At 48.6% G+C, this 19725-nt stretch overlaps 1 protein-coding gene across 2 annotated transcripts in view; it reads left to right on the top strand.

The window, feature by feature from the left end:
- The window catches only part of PLEKHH1 (pleckstrin homology, MyTH4 and FERM domain containing H1), a 55748-nt gene that overhangs the window by 18741 nt on the left and 17282 nt on the right, over positions 1 to 19725 (top strand). For both annotated transcript variants that reach the window (XM_040226231.1, XM_040226229.1), the window contains 7 exons: positions 6506 to 6568; positions 7425 to 7574; positions 11519 to 11602; positions 13069 to 13150; positions 13282 to 14024; positions 16738 to 16816; positions 17440 to 17531. In XM_040226231.1, coding sequence (XP_040082165.1) covers positions 6506 to 6568; positions 7425 to 7574; positions 11519 to 11602; positions 13069 to 13150; positions 13282 to 14024; positions 16738 to 16816; positions 17440 to 17531 — 1293 coding nt within the window. The remainder of the gene's footprint in view (positions 1 to 6505; positions 6569 to 7424; positions 7575 to 11518; positions 11603 to 13068; positions 13151 to 13281; positions 14025 to 16737; positions 16817 to 17439; positions 17532 to 19725) is intronic.

Genomic DNA, 19725 nt, shown 5'->3' with positions numbered 1-19725 from the left:
ATATACCAAAAATTTGTACTTCAGGATTTTTTTTTTTTTTTGAGTGTATCAATGGTTCCGTTCAGTCCCTTAAACAAAGGAACAATGACTATTGCTCTTCCCCACTCTGACCAAGGATTATACAGAGGCAGCGATTCAGTTTAGGCACCAGCTTGACAGAGCAAGGATAGTTCACAGAGCCCAGAAAAACATCCTTATATACTTCAGAATTTGTGAGAAGGCCAGTACTGTTATATAAAAGGAGAACACTAGGGCTAATTAGGACTAGTTGGAAATAAAGTCTGCATAAAGCCATCACAGAATCGGCCTTAGCAGATCTACTTGCTGATAGATCCGATTTGCCTTCTAGAACTTTTATTCACTATGTTTAAGGGTGTGCATGCATCTGTGTGTGTAGAGAATTTTTTTTTATTCTCCTAACCCCCATTTTTTAATAAGGAAGGCCCACTATAATATTTCCAAGGAATCGTAGTCTTGCTAGAGCTTTGTACTCCTATAAAGTCATTTGAGAAGAGTCCTGTACCAATGGGGGCTTGGCCCTGGGATGTTTGCATCCCCAAAGGATCCCCAAACAGTTAGCTTTGCTTTGCATTCTGTACCCGGTCTAGCGTTTTTCAGAGAGTGGTCTGTGGACCACCCGCATCAGGATCACCTGGGGTTTTCTTTTCAAGCACATTCCTGGGTTCACGCCTCAGACGTGCTAAATAAAAACCTCTGTGGGCACAACCCAGGGATCTGTAACAAGGTCCGTGTGGATCCCTATGCCCCTGAGGGTGTGAAATCTACTGCCACAAACTCCTGCCCTGAACATGTCCTGAGCCCCATTCAGCCATCCTCCTAACCTGGAGCCCTGTGAGCCTCAGAGGGAATTCTGGGCTGGGTGGGGCAGTTGGACCCACAGACAAGACTTCGGAGTCCCTTCTTTCCTGCCTCTTCTGCACTCGGACACCAGGGCAGCCCCACAGTTGTGTGTTTTATATATTTGGGAATAAGAATATGATTTCAAATGAACACAAGATTTGATATTAAAAAACAAAAAGTTGAGAATCAAGGTCTTTGATGACAACAGAATTAGAACCATTTAATAGCTAGCACTGGGGGTTGTAATTTCAAAGGCTTAACTAATCTTCTATGAATGCAGAAGTTAACTAATCTTCTATGAACGCAGTGGGAGGGTTCTGGGGAGGATTCAAGGAATGTGCTATAACTAGAGGAGGAAGCCAGGTGTCTCCAGAAGAAAAGGTAATTGTCGCGTGTCCAGGTCTCCTGAATTTTCAGGAGAAGCTGAGAATCGGGGATTGCATTTTGGAGTCTGGGTTTTTGCAGGACATGAAATTTGGATGTGAGGGCCACAGTAGCTAAGGGTATAATAGACTCCGGAGCCAGTCCTCCGGAGTTTGAATCCTGGCTCTGCCTCCTGGCTGTGTGACCTTGGGCAAATTGCCTCATCCCTCTGCGTCAGTTTATCTGTACAACAGGGATAATAACAAGACCTGCCTCCTAGGATTGGGATGAAGATGAAATGAGTTGATACATGTAAAGTGCTTTAACCAGTGCCAGACACATAGCAAGTGGCCTTGTTTAGATATATCTGTGTTGGCTAAATGCCCACAACATGGTAGGTCTTACACGACGCTCTGTAGGCTAATAGCCCTGACTTAAAGCCATTCTTTCTGTAGATGGATCGTAAGCAGCATGACCAGGTAATTTATCATGTAAACCAGGAGACTTTGGAGAGAGAAAAGAAGGGTCTATTACTCATTATTCTGGAGGACAGGACTGTCCCAGGGAAACTGGTCTCCCTGGTCCTAAGCACCATCTTTGGTTGTGAAAATCCAGCAAGTAGCTTATATCTGCAAACTGCTCAGTAAGTGCCAGGTTGTGTACGTGAGCTGACTGTGAGGCATCTCCTGTGATCTTCACCACAACCCTAGGAGGTGGACATTCATTACTGTTTTTTCTACTGGTGAGAAAACTGAGGCTCAGAGAGGTTAAGGAATTTATAAGTCACACTGTAGTGGAGCCAGCCGGGCTCCAGAGCCTTACTGCTTACTGGTACCATTCTCTTCAGAGGATGTGATGCAATGGTAAGAATGTTGAGCCCTTTTCAGAGGGATAGCTGAGACCAGCCTGGTGAGGCTCTGGGCTCGAACAGCTGCTCAGCACGCAGGACTGTCCTGGGAGCACAGGAGGGTGCCTGCTGCCTTGGGGCCAGTATTTCACAGCACCACAAGGAGCTGTGGACATGGGGATTAAATACCAGGTCGGTGCCAAGAGCCTTTCATCAGGTCGCTGCAGCCCATTCTAGGATGGCTTACGAGTCGCATGTGTAAGTCGAAGCTGGTGAAAGTGGATCCCGCCTAAAAGCCAGCCGCCCAAACCTGACTCCACCTTGGCTAGCATGTCACCCAGACTAAAAGGATAGCTGAGGACTCAGTCCTAGGAGAAACAGAGCCCAAATAAGGGGGCCTGCCTGTAGCTCACCTTTTCAGATCTCCCAGCGTGGCCCTTTAAGTGAGTGCAGGGGACGATCTGCCATCATGAATTGCATTGATCCTGGAATTAAGAATTTGAAAATTCCAAAATCGACACGCAGGTATAGGCACAGTTGGGAGTGTTCCTGTAGCAATGGAGAAAATGTGTTTTCATAAAAATGGAGGGAAACATGATGTTAAAGATCTTCAGACAAGGATGGTAGGATGTTAGTAATTGTTGGAGCACAGTCATGGATACATAGATGGTCTTTTATACTCTTCTCTGTTAAAAAACTACCAGATGTGCCAGATGGTTTCAGTGTTCAGAAATTTGTTTTCTGAACATTGAGAGAGTGCTCCAGCATAAAGGTGAATACAGACTGCTTTTAGCTTTTGAGTCTCGAGTGCCCTTGCCCAGTAGATAAGAATGGCTGGAGGGTGGGTGGTGGGGAGGACCACGTGGCAGTCAGGCCAAGGCTGAGAGAAGACCCTAGGTTCCAAGGGTCACCTTCCTTTCCATCTGCTTCAGTGATAGCTTACCCTGAACTGTGGTGTTGGAGAAGACTCTTGGACTGCAAGGAGATCCAACCAGTCCATTCTGAAGGAGATCAGCCCTGGGATTTCTTTGGAGGGAATGATGCTAAAGCTGAAACTCCAGTACTTTGGCCACCTCATGCGACGAGTTGAGTCATTGGAAAAGACTCTGATGCTGGGAGGGATTAGGGGCAGGAGGAGAAGGAGACAACAGAGGATGAGATGGCTGGATGGCATCAGTGACTCAATGGACGTGAGTCTGAGTGAACTCTGGGAGATGGTGATGAACAGGGAGGCCTGGCGTGCTGTGATTCATGGGGTCGCAAAGAGTCGGACATGACTGAGCGACTGAACTGAATTGAACTGAAGGATATCTGACATTAAAAATTTAGGGCGTAAATTGTTAATACAGAGTGATTTATGGCTCTGACCAGTGTCCTTGACCAGTCTTGACCCAAATGGAAATACCCAAGTGGGAGGTAAGACTCAAATGCATTTTCTTCCTCCCTCTACCATGGTTTCTTTTCTGTGTAAGGTCACGGATATGAATGATCGTTTCTTATGGAAATCATATGTCTTCTGAGCTACAGAGCAAGTGTCAGATCTAAATGAAGGTGAATCTAGGAAGCTTGTCAAGAATCTAAAGCCTTCCCATTCAGTGTTTCATTGTGTTCTTAAAAATTAAATGCTCCTAGTAATTGTATTAGTTAGAGGTGTTCCTGATGTGGGCAGAAATTTCAACCCTGGCTAGATTAAATAGACAGGGCATGTATTAGGAAGGGCCTGGGACATCTCACAGAACTGAAGGACTTACCTGATAATCACGACTTGGTAAAGTTTGTGCATGTCCTCTGTGCAGTCCCCTGACTCTCATCTCTGGCCTCTTAATCCCACATTTCGGCTTTCTGGGGAGAGAGAACCTGGTTTGCTCCTGGACGAGTCGATTCTGGTGCCCAAGGGGGAAGGGTTATATAGTACTAACCTGGTCACTGGGTTATGTATCAACCACCCCCCCACCCCCCCACCAAGTAGCATGTTTTTTGCACTATGCAACCATGCCTATCACCATAATATTGGTTTATTCTATGCTGTTACCTCCCCCGTAGCTACGTGGGCCCGAGGACTGTTTGATTTTGGAAAGGCCATCTGGCTATAATTGATGCCTGAGTCTGGCCAGAACCAACCCAGTGTCTCATGCTTGAGTCAAGAGGTTCCATCATGATTATTAAGCCAGGAGAGGAAGGAAAGAGGACACGCAGACATCTCTGGACTGAGCACGGGGTGCTCACCAAAGATGGGCCTGTCCGTTGGGAGCCCAGGGAGCATTTTTGTCCCCTGGGTTCTAAATCTTGAGGTTTTATTTGGTATCCTCTGTCCTTTCAAAGGGAACGTGTACTGAAAACATCTGTCTCTCCTCAACTCCAAGGAGGAAAAACACAGATGAGGGAAGGTGGTCCTGAGAGCAGTTTCTCCAGGCTTTCTAACTTGAACCACTCCTGGGTAACCCTCTTTTCACTGCCTGGCACCAGACTGGGGGACTTCTTTTCTTTTTCCATCCTTTAATCAAGGCCTGAAAGCAGAATTTCACCTAGGCAGAAGAGAGATTGGGAAAGAAAGAAAATTAATTGCTTGGTTCACTGGTAAATATCAAGCCAGGGTCCATGCTAGATGGAGAAAGTTGAGTAGCCAGAGAAAAGGCCAAATCTGCCGAGATAAGGTGGGTGAGGACTGGACTAGCGCTTGGGACGTGAGGCCTGTCCAGTCACACGGAGGACACAACTGGGATGTGACACCTCTGGTATGGTTTTCCTGCATACCTGTTGCCCTGGGACAAGGCACGGTGCGGAAAGCAGGAATTGACACAACTAGGCCCTGGCCCGTGGCGTCTGGTTGGAGAATGGAATGTGTGACTGTGCTCTGCTTCCGCAGGGCCTTTATGTGATGGCGTGTGGTTTTGGCAGTGCCCTCTGAGCCCTGACCAGGGGGAGGGTGGGAGCTGAAATCCACTTCGCTTGGTAGGCTGTAAGCTCAAGAAGTGGCCGAGATGCCACCACTGCTCCTGAGCTGCTCCTTAGGCTTTAGCTTACATCTGTTTCCTGATGAGCTTCTGTGTATAAGAGCATTGGTCTCTTTCCTTGGGCCAGTTGGCAGATTCCAGAATTGCTGTGATCCTCAGACCTCCACGGGAAGCAAGAGAGAACTTTTAAGAAATGTGTCTTAAGCCTTTATTTAAGATTAAAACAGTCAAGAAGGGGATATCTATGAATGCCATTTGTGAGAAGTATTTGTCGCCAGCCAGTGAGCCGTTCCCAGTGGGAGGGAACATCCTCATCCTGATGATGGGGGCTCACGTGGGAGCAGGCTCCATGTCAGACACGTGGCGAGCAGTGGCAGGGCACTGCCTGCTGCCCACTGCTGTGGGGAGGACGGCCTGGGAAAGGAGCATGAAGGCAAGAGTGGGGGCGAGGATGCCCCAGGAAGAGAGTTGGTGGCACTGCTGCCCCTTTCTGGGGCCCCCAGAGGGAGAAAGACCTTAAGTTTTCTCACTCACTGTAGAGAGGAGGGCACCTCTAGGCTCCTCAGCTGCCCCAGGCTTCAGAGCTACCTCTTGATGAGGGTGAAAGAGGAGAGTGAAAAAGGTGGCTTAACACTCAACATTCAAAAAACAAAGATCATGGCATCTGGTCCCATCACTTCATAGCAAACAGATGGGAAAAAAGTGGAAACAGTGGCAGATTTTATTTTCTTGGGCTCCAAAATCATTGCAGATGGTGACTGCAGCCATGAAATTAAAAGATGTTTGATCCTTGGGAGGAAAGCTATGACAAAACTAGACAGTGTATTAAAAAACAGACACACCATTTTGCCAACAAAGGTCCATCCAGTCAAAGCTATGGTTTTTCCAGTAGTCGTGTACAGATGTGAGAGTTGGATCATAAAGAAGGCTGAACACCTAAGAATTGGTGCTTTTGAACTGTGGTGCTGGAGAAGACTCTTGAGAGTCCTTTGGACAGCAAGGAGATCGAACGAGTCAATCCTAAAGGAAATCAACCCTGAATATTTATTGGAAGGACTGATGCTGAAGCTGAAGCTCCAATACTTTGACCACCTGGTGTGAAGAGCTGACTCATTATAAAGACCCTGATGCTGGGAAAGGTTGAAGGCAAAAGGAAAAGAGGGCTGCGAAGGATGAGATGGTGAGATAGCATCACCGACTCAATGGACATGAATTTGAGCAAAGTCTGGGAGATAGTGAAGGACAGGGAGGCCTGGCGTGCTGCAGTCCATTGGGTTGCAAAGAGTCAGACAGAACTGAGTGACGGAACAACAACCAGGGCTGCCGTGGACATCTTTACCCTGACATTCTTGAGCCTCTTGCAAGGGGTAGTTTAAGCTGGCCTGTGTGTAGTGTCTGCAAAATTCACGTGTGTTGCCTTGATGCCGTGTTCATAGCAGGGACACCACACTCATATCTCGTTTCCTCTCTGGCTGAACAGATGCAGGAGCTGGAGCAGAGGCTGCTGGAGGCAGAGCAGAGAGCAGAGAACGCGGAGACCCAGGTAATGGGGAGGAGATGGTGGGAGTGTGCAGGGAGAATGACCTTTCCTGACCCCTCCCGTGGACACTTATGGACACATCACACCAATGTGGTCCGCCCCAAAGAGACCTGCTTCTTACAGGGACGAGGAAAACCAGCAGTCATGTGTTAGACCTTCTGAACAAATAAAGGTGCCTGGGGCTTTCTGAGGGAATCTCGGGTAAGGGTCAGTACAGTGAGCAGATGCGTGGCATAGTCCAAATAGGCTGGGTTATGCTAAGGTAACCTGTGAAGTCTGACATGTCCACAGTTTATCATATTTCGTTCTCATTCATGACACCTCTACTGAGGGTCAGCCAGGGATTCTGCTTCACACAGACTGCACATGCACGTGCACATGCAGTCTTCTTGGTTGCCATGGCAGGGAAAGATAGCTGGGTGCTTGTGCACCAGCTCTTAAATACTTCAGCCCAGAAATAATGCATCGTTCCACTCCGACCCATTGACTTCATGACTTCCACAGCCACCTAACTATAAGATGGCTGAGAAGTATTAGGAAGGTCATGAACATTCAATGAGCAGCAAATGCCTCTGTCACAGTGAGGTTGGAGCATTTCCTCTCCAGGGCTTTTTGTCCTGCCCAGCTTGTCCTTATTGGGGGCCCCAGAGTTAGATGGCCCTACACCTTGCTATTCCTTTCTCGTCAGTTCTTTCTTTTTCCCAGATGAGGCTTCATAAATGGTCACTGAATTAATTGGCTCCCATTGCCCTGGGTAAGAACTCTGCCTGGGAGTCACAGGCTGGGGCATCAGGAAGCATCCCATCCCATGTCAGTGGCATCTCATCCCCACCCTATGACAACGATTGGTACCTTCCAGGTGGGTGTGATGGAAGAGAAGGTGAAATTGTCCAGTCTGATGAATGTGGACTCAGCAGGCAGCCTGCACCGGAAGTACCAAGAGTTGCTGAAAGCCATGCAGGGCAAAGATGAGCGCATCAGCGAGCTGGAGGCACAGCTGGAGAAGCAGGTAAGTATTAGTGCCCTTTGCAGCAGCTGGAGCAGCTGCCCACGGCCTCTGGTGGCAGGGGCTCACTCCCTCACCAGGCTGTTCATCCGCGTGGAGATGTAATTATTGGAAGGGAATGAGGAGCCAGGCAGGGGATGTGGTGGGAAACGGAATTGGAGGCTGACTCATCTGGGTTGAATCCCATCTTTAGCACCTGTGACCAGATGACTTAAATTGCTGATTTTCTTTTTACACATCTGTAATATAGGGGTTGTAATATGTCATAGGGCTGTCAGCAGAATGAACTCAGGGAGTCAGGGTACAGTGTCAGACACGAGGTTGGTGTTTGGTCAGGAGAGCTTTTCCTTCTCCACCACGTGCCCTGCCAACCTGTGGGACATGTCGTATTTGGAGCAGCACAGAGCCAGACTGTCAGCCTCAGTTGGCCCAGGTTTCTCAATGCACCTGAGTAGGCAGAGACCAAGGTTGCTGCCTCCGCTGAAAAGCACATGGAACTCAGGAGAGGCCAGTGCCCGGTGTTGCAGCCACAGTCAGCACCTTTGTTCTGGAGAGGACTTCTGGGACACCCCCCGCCACCAGTCCCATACACCCAGCTTCCCCGTGGTGATCTCATTAACTTCATCCTAATTCTGTCTCTCCCCTCTGCCATTGGTCTTACCTACCCAGCTTTTCCCTGGTGCCAGAGCTTCATTGTTTCCAACAAAAAAAATACCTTCATAGCTTGGCCAGACAACCTGCAATTTTCCACATGTGTACTCTCTATGGAATTCCCAGCTGATCCTGCTAATGCCTTCCCACTGTCGCAGGCACATGCGTCATCATTCGCCAGTAGTCACTGAACATTTCCGCTGTGGGGGTGTACCTCCCACAGTGTGGGGCACCATGTCTTCCTGAAAAATCTTGGGAAAGTATAATATTGACACATGGAATCTTTCATCAATTTCCCATTGATTTTAGGTGCCTGTCTTCTCTTTTGGCCTTGCCAGGTAGCACTGGTGGTAAAGAACTCGTCTGCCAATGCAGAAGACATGAGACATGGATTCAATCCCTGGGTTGGGAACACTTCTGGAGGAGGGCATGGCCATCTACTCTAATATTCTTGCCTGGAGAATCCCCTGGACAGAGGAGCCTGGTGGGCTACAGTCCATGGGGTCGCAAAGAGTCAGACATAATTGAAGCGATTTAGCACACATGCACATTTCTCTTTTGAGCGGTCCATAGTTAAAAGTGGCAGCATCTGGCATGGGTGGGCAAAATGCGTCCTGCTAAAGCTGAGGTCAAGAAAAGAATCCTTTCACGGTAATATTAGGACCAGATCAGAATAGGGAAAATGCTGTTCTGCAAGTCGGTAGATCTGATTTTAGTCCCAGCCAGGCCATAAACTAACAGAGGCAAGTCATTTCACCCTCTGGGCCTTAGTTTCCATAGCCACATAAAGATCAGGTTATCAGGCTAGGTCGGGTTGGCAAATTTTTTCTGTAGAGGGCCAAGTAGTAAATATTCTTGGCTTTGCAGGCCACATGGTCATTGTTGCAACTACCCAACTCTGCTGCTGTGGCCTGGAAGCAGCCTTGGACAACACAGAAATGAATGGGTAGGGCTGTTTGGGGAGGGCCCAGGTGGAAGCCTGGATTTGGCCTGTGGCCAGTCTGCAAACCTCCAGGGGCTCCCCAACCTCCAGGATCTAGTGCCTGATGATCTGAAGTGGAGCTACTGTAATAATAATAGAAATAAAGCCCACAATAAAGTGCTTGAATTATCCCCAAACCATCCCTCCCATCCACTCACCCCAGTCCATGGAAAAATTGTCTTCCACGAAACTGGTCCCTGGTGCCAAAAAGGTTGGGGACCACTGCACTAGAAAAGCGTACCAATTCTCCAGCTCTGAAATACTGAGTCAGACATATTCATAGCCCCATCTCATTTCCACCAACCCTCTTGTTTGGGGCTTACCTCCATCATCTTACAGTTTCGAGGCCATTTTCCCCTAGAAGGGTAACCAGAGTCATTCTAGGTGGTCTCCAAACGGCTGAGAATATACCAGTTGTCTCCATGCTCTTCAGAGCAGGGAACTAGCACTCGTTCTGGAACGGGTTGATTACCTGCTCCTCAGGCGCTGTGCTGTGCACATTCTGTCCCTTCAGCCTCAAGATGATCCGGAAGGGAGATGTGTCATCGCCCATTTTAGGGGTGACATCACCAGGGGGTGATGGAGCCTGCACAGTGCTCGGCAGCAAATCAGCCTGAGGCAGAGGGAGCTCCCCAAAGCCTGTGCTTTGTTCTTCCTTAGGCCGCTGTTCTTTAGATGCAAACCTCACTTTTCAGTCACTTTATAGTGGTCCCTCTGTATCCACAAGGGACTGGTTGCAGGACGCCGCATAGATAACAAGATCCATGGATGCTGGAGTTCATTATATAAAAGGGCGGAGTACCCTTTGATATAGAAAAGGGTATATAAAGATCCTCCACATCTGTGGAATCAGGTCTGTGGTTGGTTGAAGCTGTGGATGCCAACCCCACCAGCAGGAAGAGCCGACTGTACTCCACCCTTTTATCTAATGACTTGAGCACCCACCCAGATCTTGGTATCTGCAGGGTGTCCTGAAACCAGTACCCCGGTACATACCGAGGGATCACTGTATACTGTTGATGATTTTGAGGGAATTGCACTCATGTGCTAATTTACTTTATTTTTTGCTTTTTAACTGTAAAGGTAATACATGCTTATAGTAAAAAATACAAATGGACCAGACGAATATAAAATGACAGCATTTTTCCCTCTGGCATCATCCTTCATTTCCATTCCTCGCCACTAATCACTGTTCTTTGTGACCATTTCCTGTGCATCAGAGCACAGCGTTCCATTTTCATTTTGTTTATTCAGCCAAACTCTTATTTGTGGACTCTTAGAGGTTATTTCCAGTTTTGAGGGTTTTTTGTTTTTGTTGCTTTATCAAATAATAATGCAACTAATGATTCCTAAGCAGTAGATTTGTTAGATCAATGGTATGGACATTTAAAATGTTGATAAATACTATCAAGTGTTTCCCCCAAAAGGCTTTGCCAGTTTGTAGGAGGTGAGCTGTTTTCCAACACCTTTGATAATTTGGGGTTTTGTCAAACTTTTAGGTTGTGTTAGTCTAGTCACTTTAATCTGCATCATTAAAATTATAATTAAGATTGCGCAGCTTTTCATGGGTTTCTTTATGTTAATTTTGCTGTTGATCTCCTATTCATATCCTTTGCATAGTTTATTGGTTTGTTCATTTCAAATTATCCCCTTTGTATGTAAGTCATTTGTGTTGCAAATCATCCCCCAATTGGGTTTTTTTGGGGGGAGGGGGCTCTATCCTGGGTCCTCGTTGCTATGCAGGTTTTTCTCTGGTTGTGGCGAGCAGGGGCTCCTCCCTAGTTACAAGCACAGGCTTCTCGTTGCAGCGGCGTCTCTTGTTGCAGAGCATGGGCTCTAGACCACATGAGCTTCAGTATTTGCAGCTCCCAGGCTGTAGAGTACAGGCTTAATGGTTGTGGTGCACTGGCTTAGCTTAGTTGTGCCATGGCATGTGGGATCTTCTCAGACCAGGGATCAAACCGGTGTCTCCTGCGTTGGCAGGTGGATTCTTTACCACTGAGCCACTAGGGAAGCCATCCAGTTAGTCTTTTAATTTTGTTTAAGGGCATCTTTTTGGGGTTGTATAGTAATTTATAGTGATGATGAAGATTTATTAGTCTTCTCCTTCATGGCTATTTGGGATTTGTATTTGCAGTATGCTTAGGAAGGCCTCTCCCACTTATATTTTCTAAAAATTCATAAATGAATATATTTTCCATATTGGCTCACCTCCATCCTGTCCGGGAATATTTCTTCTCGGGGCCTCCCACCTCCATTTATTCACTAAACCAGGGACTGCCCTGACTAACTAAAGGCCCTTTCCGTCTTGCAGAAGCAGATGAGAGCGGAAGAGGCAAAAGTTGTTCAAGAAAAAGCTGCAAAGATCAAGGAATGGGTGACACTGAAATTAGCAGAAGTGAGTTAAAAGCTGGTCTGGGAACACGTGGGAGGGACCTGTGTGTTTCTGCTTCCATCTGTATTCGGGGTCTTGCCTGCCTTTCATTTTGTTAACTATTTGTCCTCCACTCAGCTTAGATGCGGAGACACTTCACTTTTCCCTTCCTGTTGTCAGGGTTGGGTTTCTCTTGAGCTCCTGGTTAGCTTTGTGTCTGGGGAGAAGGAAGGATTTTCCCTTCTGAGAAGTCCCATCAGTTTCCCTCAGAGAAGCACTCATGGTCCTTACCATCCACACTCTGTCCTCGCCATTCTTTTTACGTTTGTTTTTTTTTTTTTTGATGGTCAGATATACATAAAGTGTACCATTTGAGCTGTCTTTAAAGTGTACAATGCAGTGGAATTAAGTACATTCACAGTGATGTGTACCCATTACCATTATTTCCAAAACTCTTCATCACCCCAGACAGAAACTCTGTACCATTAATCACTAACTCCCTATTGTCTCCATTCTACTTCCACCTCTGTCCATCTCTTTTCATAGTTTCATCACTTGATACAGCTTTATTTAGGAAACTCAAGACTAGAAAAACGAAAAAAGCTCTAAACAAAAGGAAAGGGAATTAACGTTTGGAGAGGAGCAACACTCATCGTGGCTTCCTCTTTCCTGACACAAGTGACCCACACCTGTGGGAGGTAGCTGCTCATTTTGCCTCTTGTCCCTTCTGTGGCTGCACATCTCAGGTCACCTGCTAGACTACAAGTCCTTGGGGACAGAGCTGACGCCTGTTACTCCATCTTCCACAGCTCTGACCTCTTGCTAAAAGAAGCTCAATAAAAGTGTGTTGGGTTTCATTTCCAAGAAAATGCAGCCATTCTGAGGCTGGATCTCATGGATGGTGTGTTAAGCAAAAGAAGCCAGACAGAAGTCCACCGCAAAGAGTTCTATTTACATAAATTTCTAATGGGCACAACTGCATGAATGTGCGTAGGGATGCATCCTTAGACGGTAAAATGCAGAAAGCAAGGAAATGAGTCTTACGGACTCGGAAGACTTGTCTCCTCGGTGGGCAGGGAAGACGGTGTGACTGGGGAGGGATGAGTCTCAGTTGCCTGGGGTCTGGCAGATTCCTCTCTCTTAACCTGTGTGCCGGTCACATGACTGTTCATTTCACAATCATTTGTTACGATATTCATTGGTGTGGAATGCGTTTTTGGTGTTATATTTCACCATTTTTTGGAAAAGTTAAAACAACCTAGAAAAGAAAGCCCGAGGGCTCCCAAATGGAATCTTGTCCCAACCAAAACCAGGGAGCCTAGAGGGGAAAGCAGAGGTCAGGGCTCCCAGAAGAGTCATCAGTGGACTGGGTTAAGGGCACCATGGGTTCTTTTTTGAGGATTGGATCTCTGAGAAGGATTTTAATCTCGTTTTGAATTATTTGTCTAAACCTATAGGCTTGAGTATTCTAAATCTTCATTTTTCTTTAGCTTGAGATGGAGAATCAGCACCTGAAAAGCTGTAATCAGCACCTGGTGGAGCAGGTGGGCGCCCTTCAGTGTGCACTGGAAGGTAAGTGGGCCAGCCTGTGCGGGGACTGGGGGAGCGGGTGTGTGTGGAGGGGGCGGGGGTGCTTGTGTATGTGGTAGGTAGCGGCTGAATTGGGGGAGCTCTTAATATGCCTATATTTGCCCCAACCACAGCTCTTCAGATGTCACCTTCGGGGAAGCTGCTGGTGGCCCCCCAGGGAACCACAGAGCGGGAGTCTGTCCCTTCAGGACCAGGAGCCCAGCCAGTGGGGCAGGACAGTGGTCCTCCGGCCCAGGGTGCCCTGAAGGCAGCTATCCCTGCACCTTCTCCAGGTGCCCTGCAGAGCAAAGCCTCTGTTCCTAAAGCAGGAAGCCCCGTGGAGGATTCTAGTTCCCGGACAGTCCACCCTGGAGCAACATCAGAGGCCAAGACCCTTCCACTTCGTCTGGGAAGACAGGGCTCTCCTGGCCAGCTGTGCCTGCGGCCTCGCACCCCCAGGCATGGTCTGGCCTCCTGGGGTGAGGGCCTGGTCACTGCTCAGGGAGGGACGCTCCCTCGGACGAAGACTTCTGTCAAGGAAGGTGGCCCTGGCTGCAGCCTGACCCTGCCAAAGGCCCGGGCTCCCAGCACCCTCCGGGACAGCATCCAGCTGGTCAAGCGGCACCACAGCCAGCCTCAGGCAGGCCCTGGGCACTTCAGCCATGTGGTTCGCATTGAAGTGGGGACCCTCTCAGCCTTCCACCCCCCCAGCCTTCCCAAGGGGGTGGTCAGAGCCGAGCCCCGGGAGGAACCAGAGAAGATGGAGATGGAGGAGCAACCCCCCGTGGGGAAGAAGGAGGCCCAAGGAACAGAGCTGGAGGATGTGGATTTGGAGAACAAACCACCCACACCCCCCTTGCACCGCTTTCCATCCTGGGTAAGAAGCTCCCTCAGGCATAGGACAGAGGAGCCCGGCTGATGATACGACCACTTTTTTGGTGCCCAGACCACCCCACCCACAAGGGGCGGAACAAAGATTTGTGATGATCAGATGGTGGCCGGCTGTTTCCTGAGCTTGGGCCACAGCCAAGCTGCGTGCCTGTTTTCTTGTGTAATCTTTGTGACTCTCCAAGGAGGTGCGGTGTGGTGGCTAAGAGCACCTAAGATCAAACAAGGATTGAATCACTAGCTCTGTGAGTTAGCATAAGCTGCTGAACTTCTGTGCCTCAATTCCCCTCTCTGTAAAATGGGGATAGTAGTACCTGCTTTAATGGCACCCCACTCCAGTACTCTTACCTGGAAAATTCCGTGGACGGAGGAGCCTGGTAGGCTGCGGTCCATGGGGTCGCAAAGAGTCGGACACGACTGAGCAACTTCTCTTTCACTTTTCCCTTTCATGCATTGGAGAAGGAAATGGCAACCCACTCCAGTTTTCTCCCCTGGAGAATCCCAGGGACGGGGGAATCTGGTGGGCTTCTGTCTATGGGGTCGCACAGTGTTGGACACAACTGAAGCGACTTAGCAGCAGCAGCAGCAGTACCTGCTTTACAGGGTTGCCCTGAGGATTAAGTGTGTTAATGTGTATTTGATGAGTAGTTGCAGCAATGGCTTACAGCAAGGGAAAAGGTTGTTGGAAACAGGGCAGGAGCCAAGGGAGGTTAGAATACCACCAGAACCATTCCTCCTCTTGTTCACTGCTATCTTGTAAATCCAGATGCTTTAGAGTCCTAAAGCAGAGGTGGGCAGTCAGGGAGCATTCAGCAAGAGGGGTCAGTTCCTTCCGTCCGTGAGACAGTATCACTCTTGTCACTTTAGGGAACCATAATGGCCAGAAAACCCAACGTCCATTCTTGGGTGGGACCAGCTGGGCAGTAACCACATGGGAAAAATTGAGACTGAAAATTGGGAGAAGGCCGTTTCTCAATCTGAGGGAGTCAGATGGACTTATTTGCTGATTTAGAGTTCCTTTTTCTGATAGTCTGCAAAATAACCTTGTGAGTTAGCCATTGTGTGCTGTGTGCTCAGTTGGTTCAGTCGTGTCCCACTCTTTGCAAGCCCATGGACGGTAGCCCCCCAGGCTCCTCTGTCCATGGGATTCTCCAGGCAGTAATACTGGAGTGGGTTGCCATCCGCTCCTCCAGGGTATCTTCCCGGCCCAGGAATCAAACCCGCGTCTCCTGTGTCTCCTGCGTTGGCAGGCGGGTTCTTTACCACTAGTGCCATCTGGGAAGTCTGAGTTAGGTATCAGGTAACCTTCTGTGAAACGCTCTTGCATTTGTTTAACCTAAATCCCTCGTTTCACTTTCTGTCTGTGAAGTCAGAGGCCTATCCGTAGTTGAATTCCACAACCACTACTGGCAGGAATAATCTTTTTTAGGCCTGATTTTACCACTTGGACCCAATTTATCTGCCCTACATAAGCAGAGAATTCCCTGCCCCAGCCCAGTGCCACCCCCACCCCGTAATCCCTTCTTGCTACCCATCACTTCCCTTCCCTTGCCTGCAGGTACCGTAGGCTCTCATCCCAGCCCTTGCCAGCCCATTCCTCCCTCCTCCACGTGCCCCAGCACTGCCACTACTCTCTGGAGTGGCCTTGATGTAGCATCCACCCCACTTCCCGCCCCAACCCCAAGAACCGGGCCAACAACCTTTCCCAGTCCCTGCGCCTCACACGTCACCTGAAGGGGCCTTTGTTTTCCCTTTACCTTGAGTGGAAAAGAGATATGGAAAAGGCTAAGTGGGACTTCTGGGTTGTTTGGGAGGGATCTGAACCCTAAGGAAAGCTCCCCAGGCCTGTGGGCCTGCTTCAGAAGCAGGGAACCCTGAGGGGCAAGGGGATAGTTGGGGTGGGCATTCCTGTTGTCTTCTGTGGTGGGGTTCAGGAGTCTGGGTGAGATAGGACTTTGAGCTTGAAGCCTAACCATGATTTGACATTGTTGCCGTAGGGAAAAAAGATGTCTCAGTTTTCTAACAACTGGCTTACAAAAGGGCACGTCCTTGCCCTGGGACTCTCACCTCCTCATTGTCAGTACCCCAGCTTCTAGAGCTCTAAGATGCAGAGAAACAGGTCCTGGTCCCCTCTCCTCCTGAACTTCTTGCCCCAAGGGGAAGGGCCGCAGCGAGGGAGGGAATAAATATCACCTGATGAGCCCTGGCTGTATTCTACGCATTAGATGTTTTTGTTGATAATTTTATTTGATTGTCACAACAGCCTGAAAGGTATTATTTATTACGCCCATTTTGCTTGGTTGGTTTTAGTCACTAAATCGTGTCCAACTCTTGTGACCCCATGGACCATAGCCCGCCAGGCTCCTCTGTTCATAGGGATTTCCCAGGCAAGAATACTGGAGTGGGTTGCCATTTCCTTCTCCAGGGAGTCTTCCTGACCCAGGGATCGAACCTGGGTCTCCTGCATTGCAGGCAGATTCTTTACCGACTGAGCCACCAGGGAAGCCCACATTTAGAGCCGAGGAAAGTGAGGTCCAGAAATGATGTTAACTTGCCCCAGATCCCCCCCCCCCACCCCTACCCTTGGAGACTAAGCGTGAATGTGGCCCCAGGTCTGCCCGCCTCCAAAGCCAAGGGCCAGGATGGGCACAAGAGTGGGTGGGGTGCGTGGGCCCTGACCCCCTGCCACCGCCCTGTTCCAGGAGAGCCGGATCTACGCTGTGGCCACGTCCGGCATGCGGCTGTCTGAAGTGCCTGTCAGAAGTAATGCCACCAGCTGCGGTGAGTCCCAAGTGGCTCCTGTGGTGGGCAGGGTGGGCATGCGCGAAGGAGAGGACTCTGAACTACGGCCAGGCCAGGTCACCTGCAGCCCATTCCTTCCCACAACAGGTGAGGTTCAGGTGAAAGCACGTGGCCAGGGCTCCCTTGGAGGGAGAAGGAAGCTGCAGGGTTCTGCTCTTCAAGTGTAGGGTGGGAGTGGGCGTGAACGGAGTTGTAGCCAATTACAGAGATGGAAGGGGTTTTGGAGGCGGGGCCTCCAGCCTCCGTCCACCTGCGCGGGCCTTCCCTGCTGCAGCGCGAGGACTGTGGGCTGAAGGAGCCGCCACCCCTTGCTGTGTGTGGCTCCGGAGTCACCCGCCATAGCGACCCCACAGTGATGCGAGAGCCGTAGTCACATGGCGTGTAACTCACCTTGGCAAGAGTGGGACTGAGGAAGACCTTGGCCCTCGTCCTGCTATCTGTCACCCGGTCTTTCCGGTTTGTCCAGAGTGCTGTTTGTTTCAGGGAATGCGGTCTATGCGGATCTCTCTCCTCCGGGCGCCGCTCAGGTCTCTGCCTCCCTCCCACCCCTTCCTGGGTTATGTCACCGGAGTGAATCTCATTCCTCTCTCCTGCCCCTCCAGCTTCAAGCCCTCCTACCCTGGCATCACCTGGGCCATTCTCTGGCCTTGTCTACAAGAATGTCACCGTGCCTGTCTACACAGCCCTGAAGGGGGTAAGAAGCCGCTGTTGGAAGAGGGATTGTCCTCCTCCAGAAAGGCCTTCCCTTCACCTCCTGACCACCACCCGTATCTGCAGGCAGTGGCTGGAGTCAAGCTCTAGGGTCAGGCCTCTGAACACACATGTAACTCTGAGCAGGCAGCTCAATGCCTGCTCCACTCCCCAACACCCACCATATATCATTTTATTTATCTTTCTTAGATTTTTTAAAATCTATTTTTAATTTTTCTTCCAATTTTATTGAGGTAATGGAAACCTAATAAAGGTATTGCTGTGCACCAGGAACTCATATAGTGTTGTAGGTCAATTATACTTCAAAAACAAAGAAACTCATAGTGAAAAAGAGATCAGACTTGTGGTTACTTAAGTGGGGGAATTGGAGGAAGGTGATCAAAGGTATAAACTTCTAGTTATAAGAACTAAGTATGTAATGCACAATATGATAAATATAATTTACAGTGTTATATGTTAATACACGAAAGAGTAAATCCCAAGAGTCGTTATCACAAGGGAAAGGTTTTTTTTTCTGTTTCTTAAATTTTATATCTATATGAGATAATGGATGTTTTTTAAGCTTATTGTTGTAACCATTTCGTGATGTATGTAAGTCAAACTATTATGCTACACACCTTCATCCAATTCCCCTACAACACTATATGAGTTCCTGGTGCACAGAAATATCTTTATTAGGTTTTTATTAGAAAAATTCTACATTTACAGAAATGTGAATCATTATGATGGAGGGCAAAGTAAAAAGTTAGAGGTTAAACCAATGCCTGCTCCACCTCTTCTCATCTCTTCACACGTCTGTCCCAGAGACCAGTGGGATATTCCATCCTGAACTTTTTATGTGTTCAACCATGTATTCCCATATATATTCCCATAACTTTTCTACATAAAAAAAAACCATTTATTTATTTGGCTTCCTCGGGTCTTAGTTACAGCACATGGAATTTTTACTGCATCGTGTGGCGTCTTTCATTGTGGCACGGAGACTCTTAGTTACTCCACAGCATGTGGAATCTTAGTTCCCTGACCAGGGATCAAACTCACGTCACCTGCATTGTAAGATGGATTCTTAACCACTGGACCATCAGGGAAGTCCCTCTCTATATATATATTTTTAACAAAAATCAGATATTGCTGCAACGTGGTGTTTTCATATACTTTTTGGTCTGCTTTTGTTACTGTTTTCTGAGATCATAACAGTAATACTTTGTAAAACTTGTTTGTAGAAGGATAAAAAGCCCAAAGTGAAATTTCCTCTTACGTTGCTTTTCCCTTATTCCGAACCCTAGAGGCAACTATCACTAATGGTTTGATGTTTATTCTGTAATGCCCTCTGACGCATTTACAAATTTTCTGTCCCTCTCTCAGACGCACTCACAGAGAGGATGACGTCATACACGTCAGTCTGCCTGTTGCTTTTGCACCCAGCCATGTGTCAGGTCTCCCAGCCCCGCCTCCACAGGCAGCACAGCTCTGCCTCCCGTTTTAGGGCTGTCCAGTATCCCTGGTATAGATGCCCCATAACGACTTTAACTTGTCCTCCCCTGATTCACAGTGTGGGTCATCTCTGTCTTTCTCTAAAATCAGTGTTGCGATGAACATCACCTTGCAAATACTTCTCTGTGCACTTATATATACATATTTCTGTAGGACCTAGTTCTAGAGGTGGAATTTATGGGTAGATAATATGTATGTTTTAAATTTTGACAGGTAGTGCCAAATAACCTTCTAAAAAGATTTTATCACACTATAGAGAGTATCCGTTTCCACACAGTTTCCCCAACATTGAAGTAATTGGTCTTTTAAATTTTTTACCATGATCTCTGGATTTGTCATCCCCACCCACTTTTAAAGCTCCGGTCTCACCCTTGGCCGTTGGTGTGGTGTTCTGGCCCCCTAGTGGCAGGGAGCAAGGGTCCCAGCGGCCAGGTATTCAGCCCCAGTAGGGCAGCTCCCCTGGGGATCACGTGGTGTGTGGGGGAGAGAGAAGCATGGAGGTGAGGATGCAGGGGCAAGGTGATCAGGTCGGGAGGGGACAGTTGTCTTTTGGGTGTCCCAGCTGGCTGGAGGCGTCCCCATGCGCTAGACAGGCTGTGTTGGCCATACCCGGGGCACCTGGAGCTGGAGTGAAAGTGCAGGTGGGTGGGGCTGGCTCTGCAGCAGGAGCTGCAGTGGGGAGG

Source organism: Oryx dammah, unplaced genomic scaffold (assembly GCF_014754425.2).
Source record: "Oryx dammah isolate SB20612 unplaced genomic scaffold, SCBI_Odam_1.1 HiC_scaffold_26, whole genome shotgun sequence".
NCBI classification, from domain to species: domain Eukaryota; kingdom Metazoa; phylum Chordata; class Mammalia; order Artiodactyla; family Bovidae; genus Oryx; species Oryx dammah.
The sequence above is the reverse complement of the archived record's forward strand: the minus strand, read 5'-3'. Positions and strand labels throughout refer to the sequence as shown.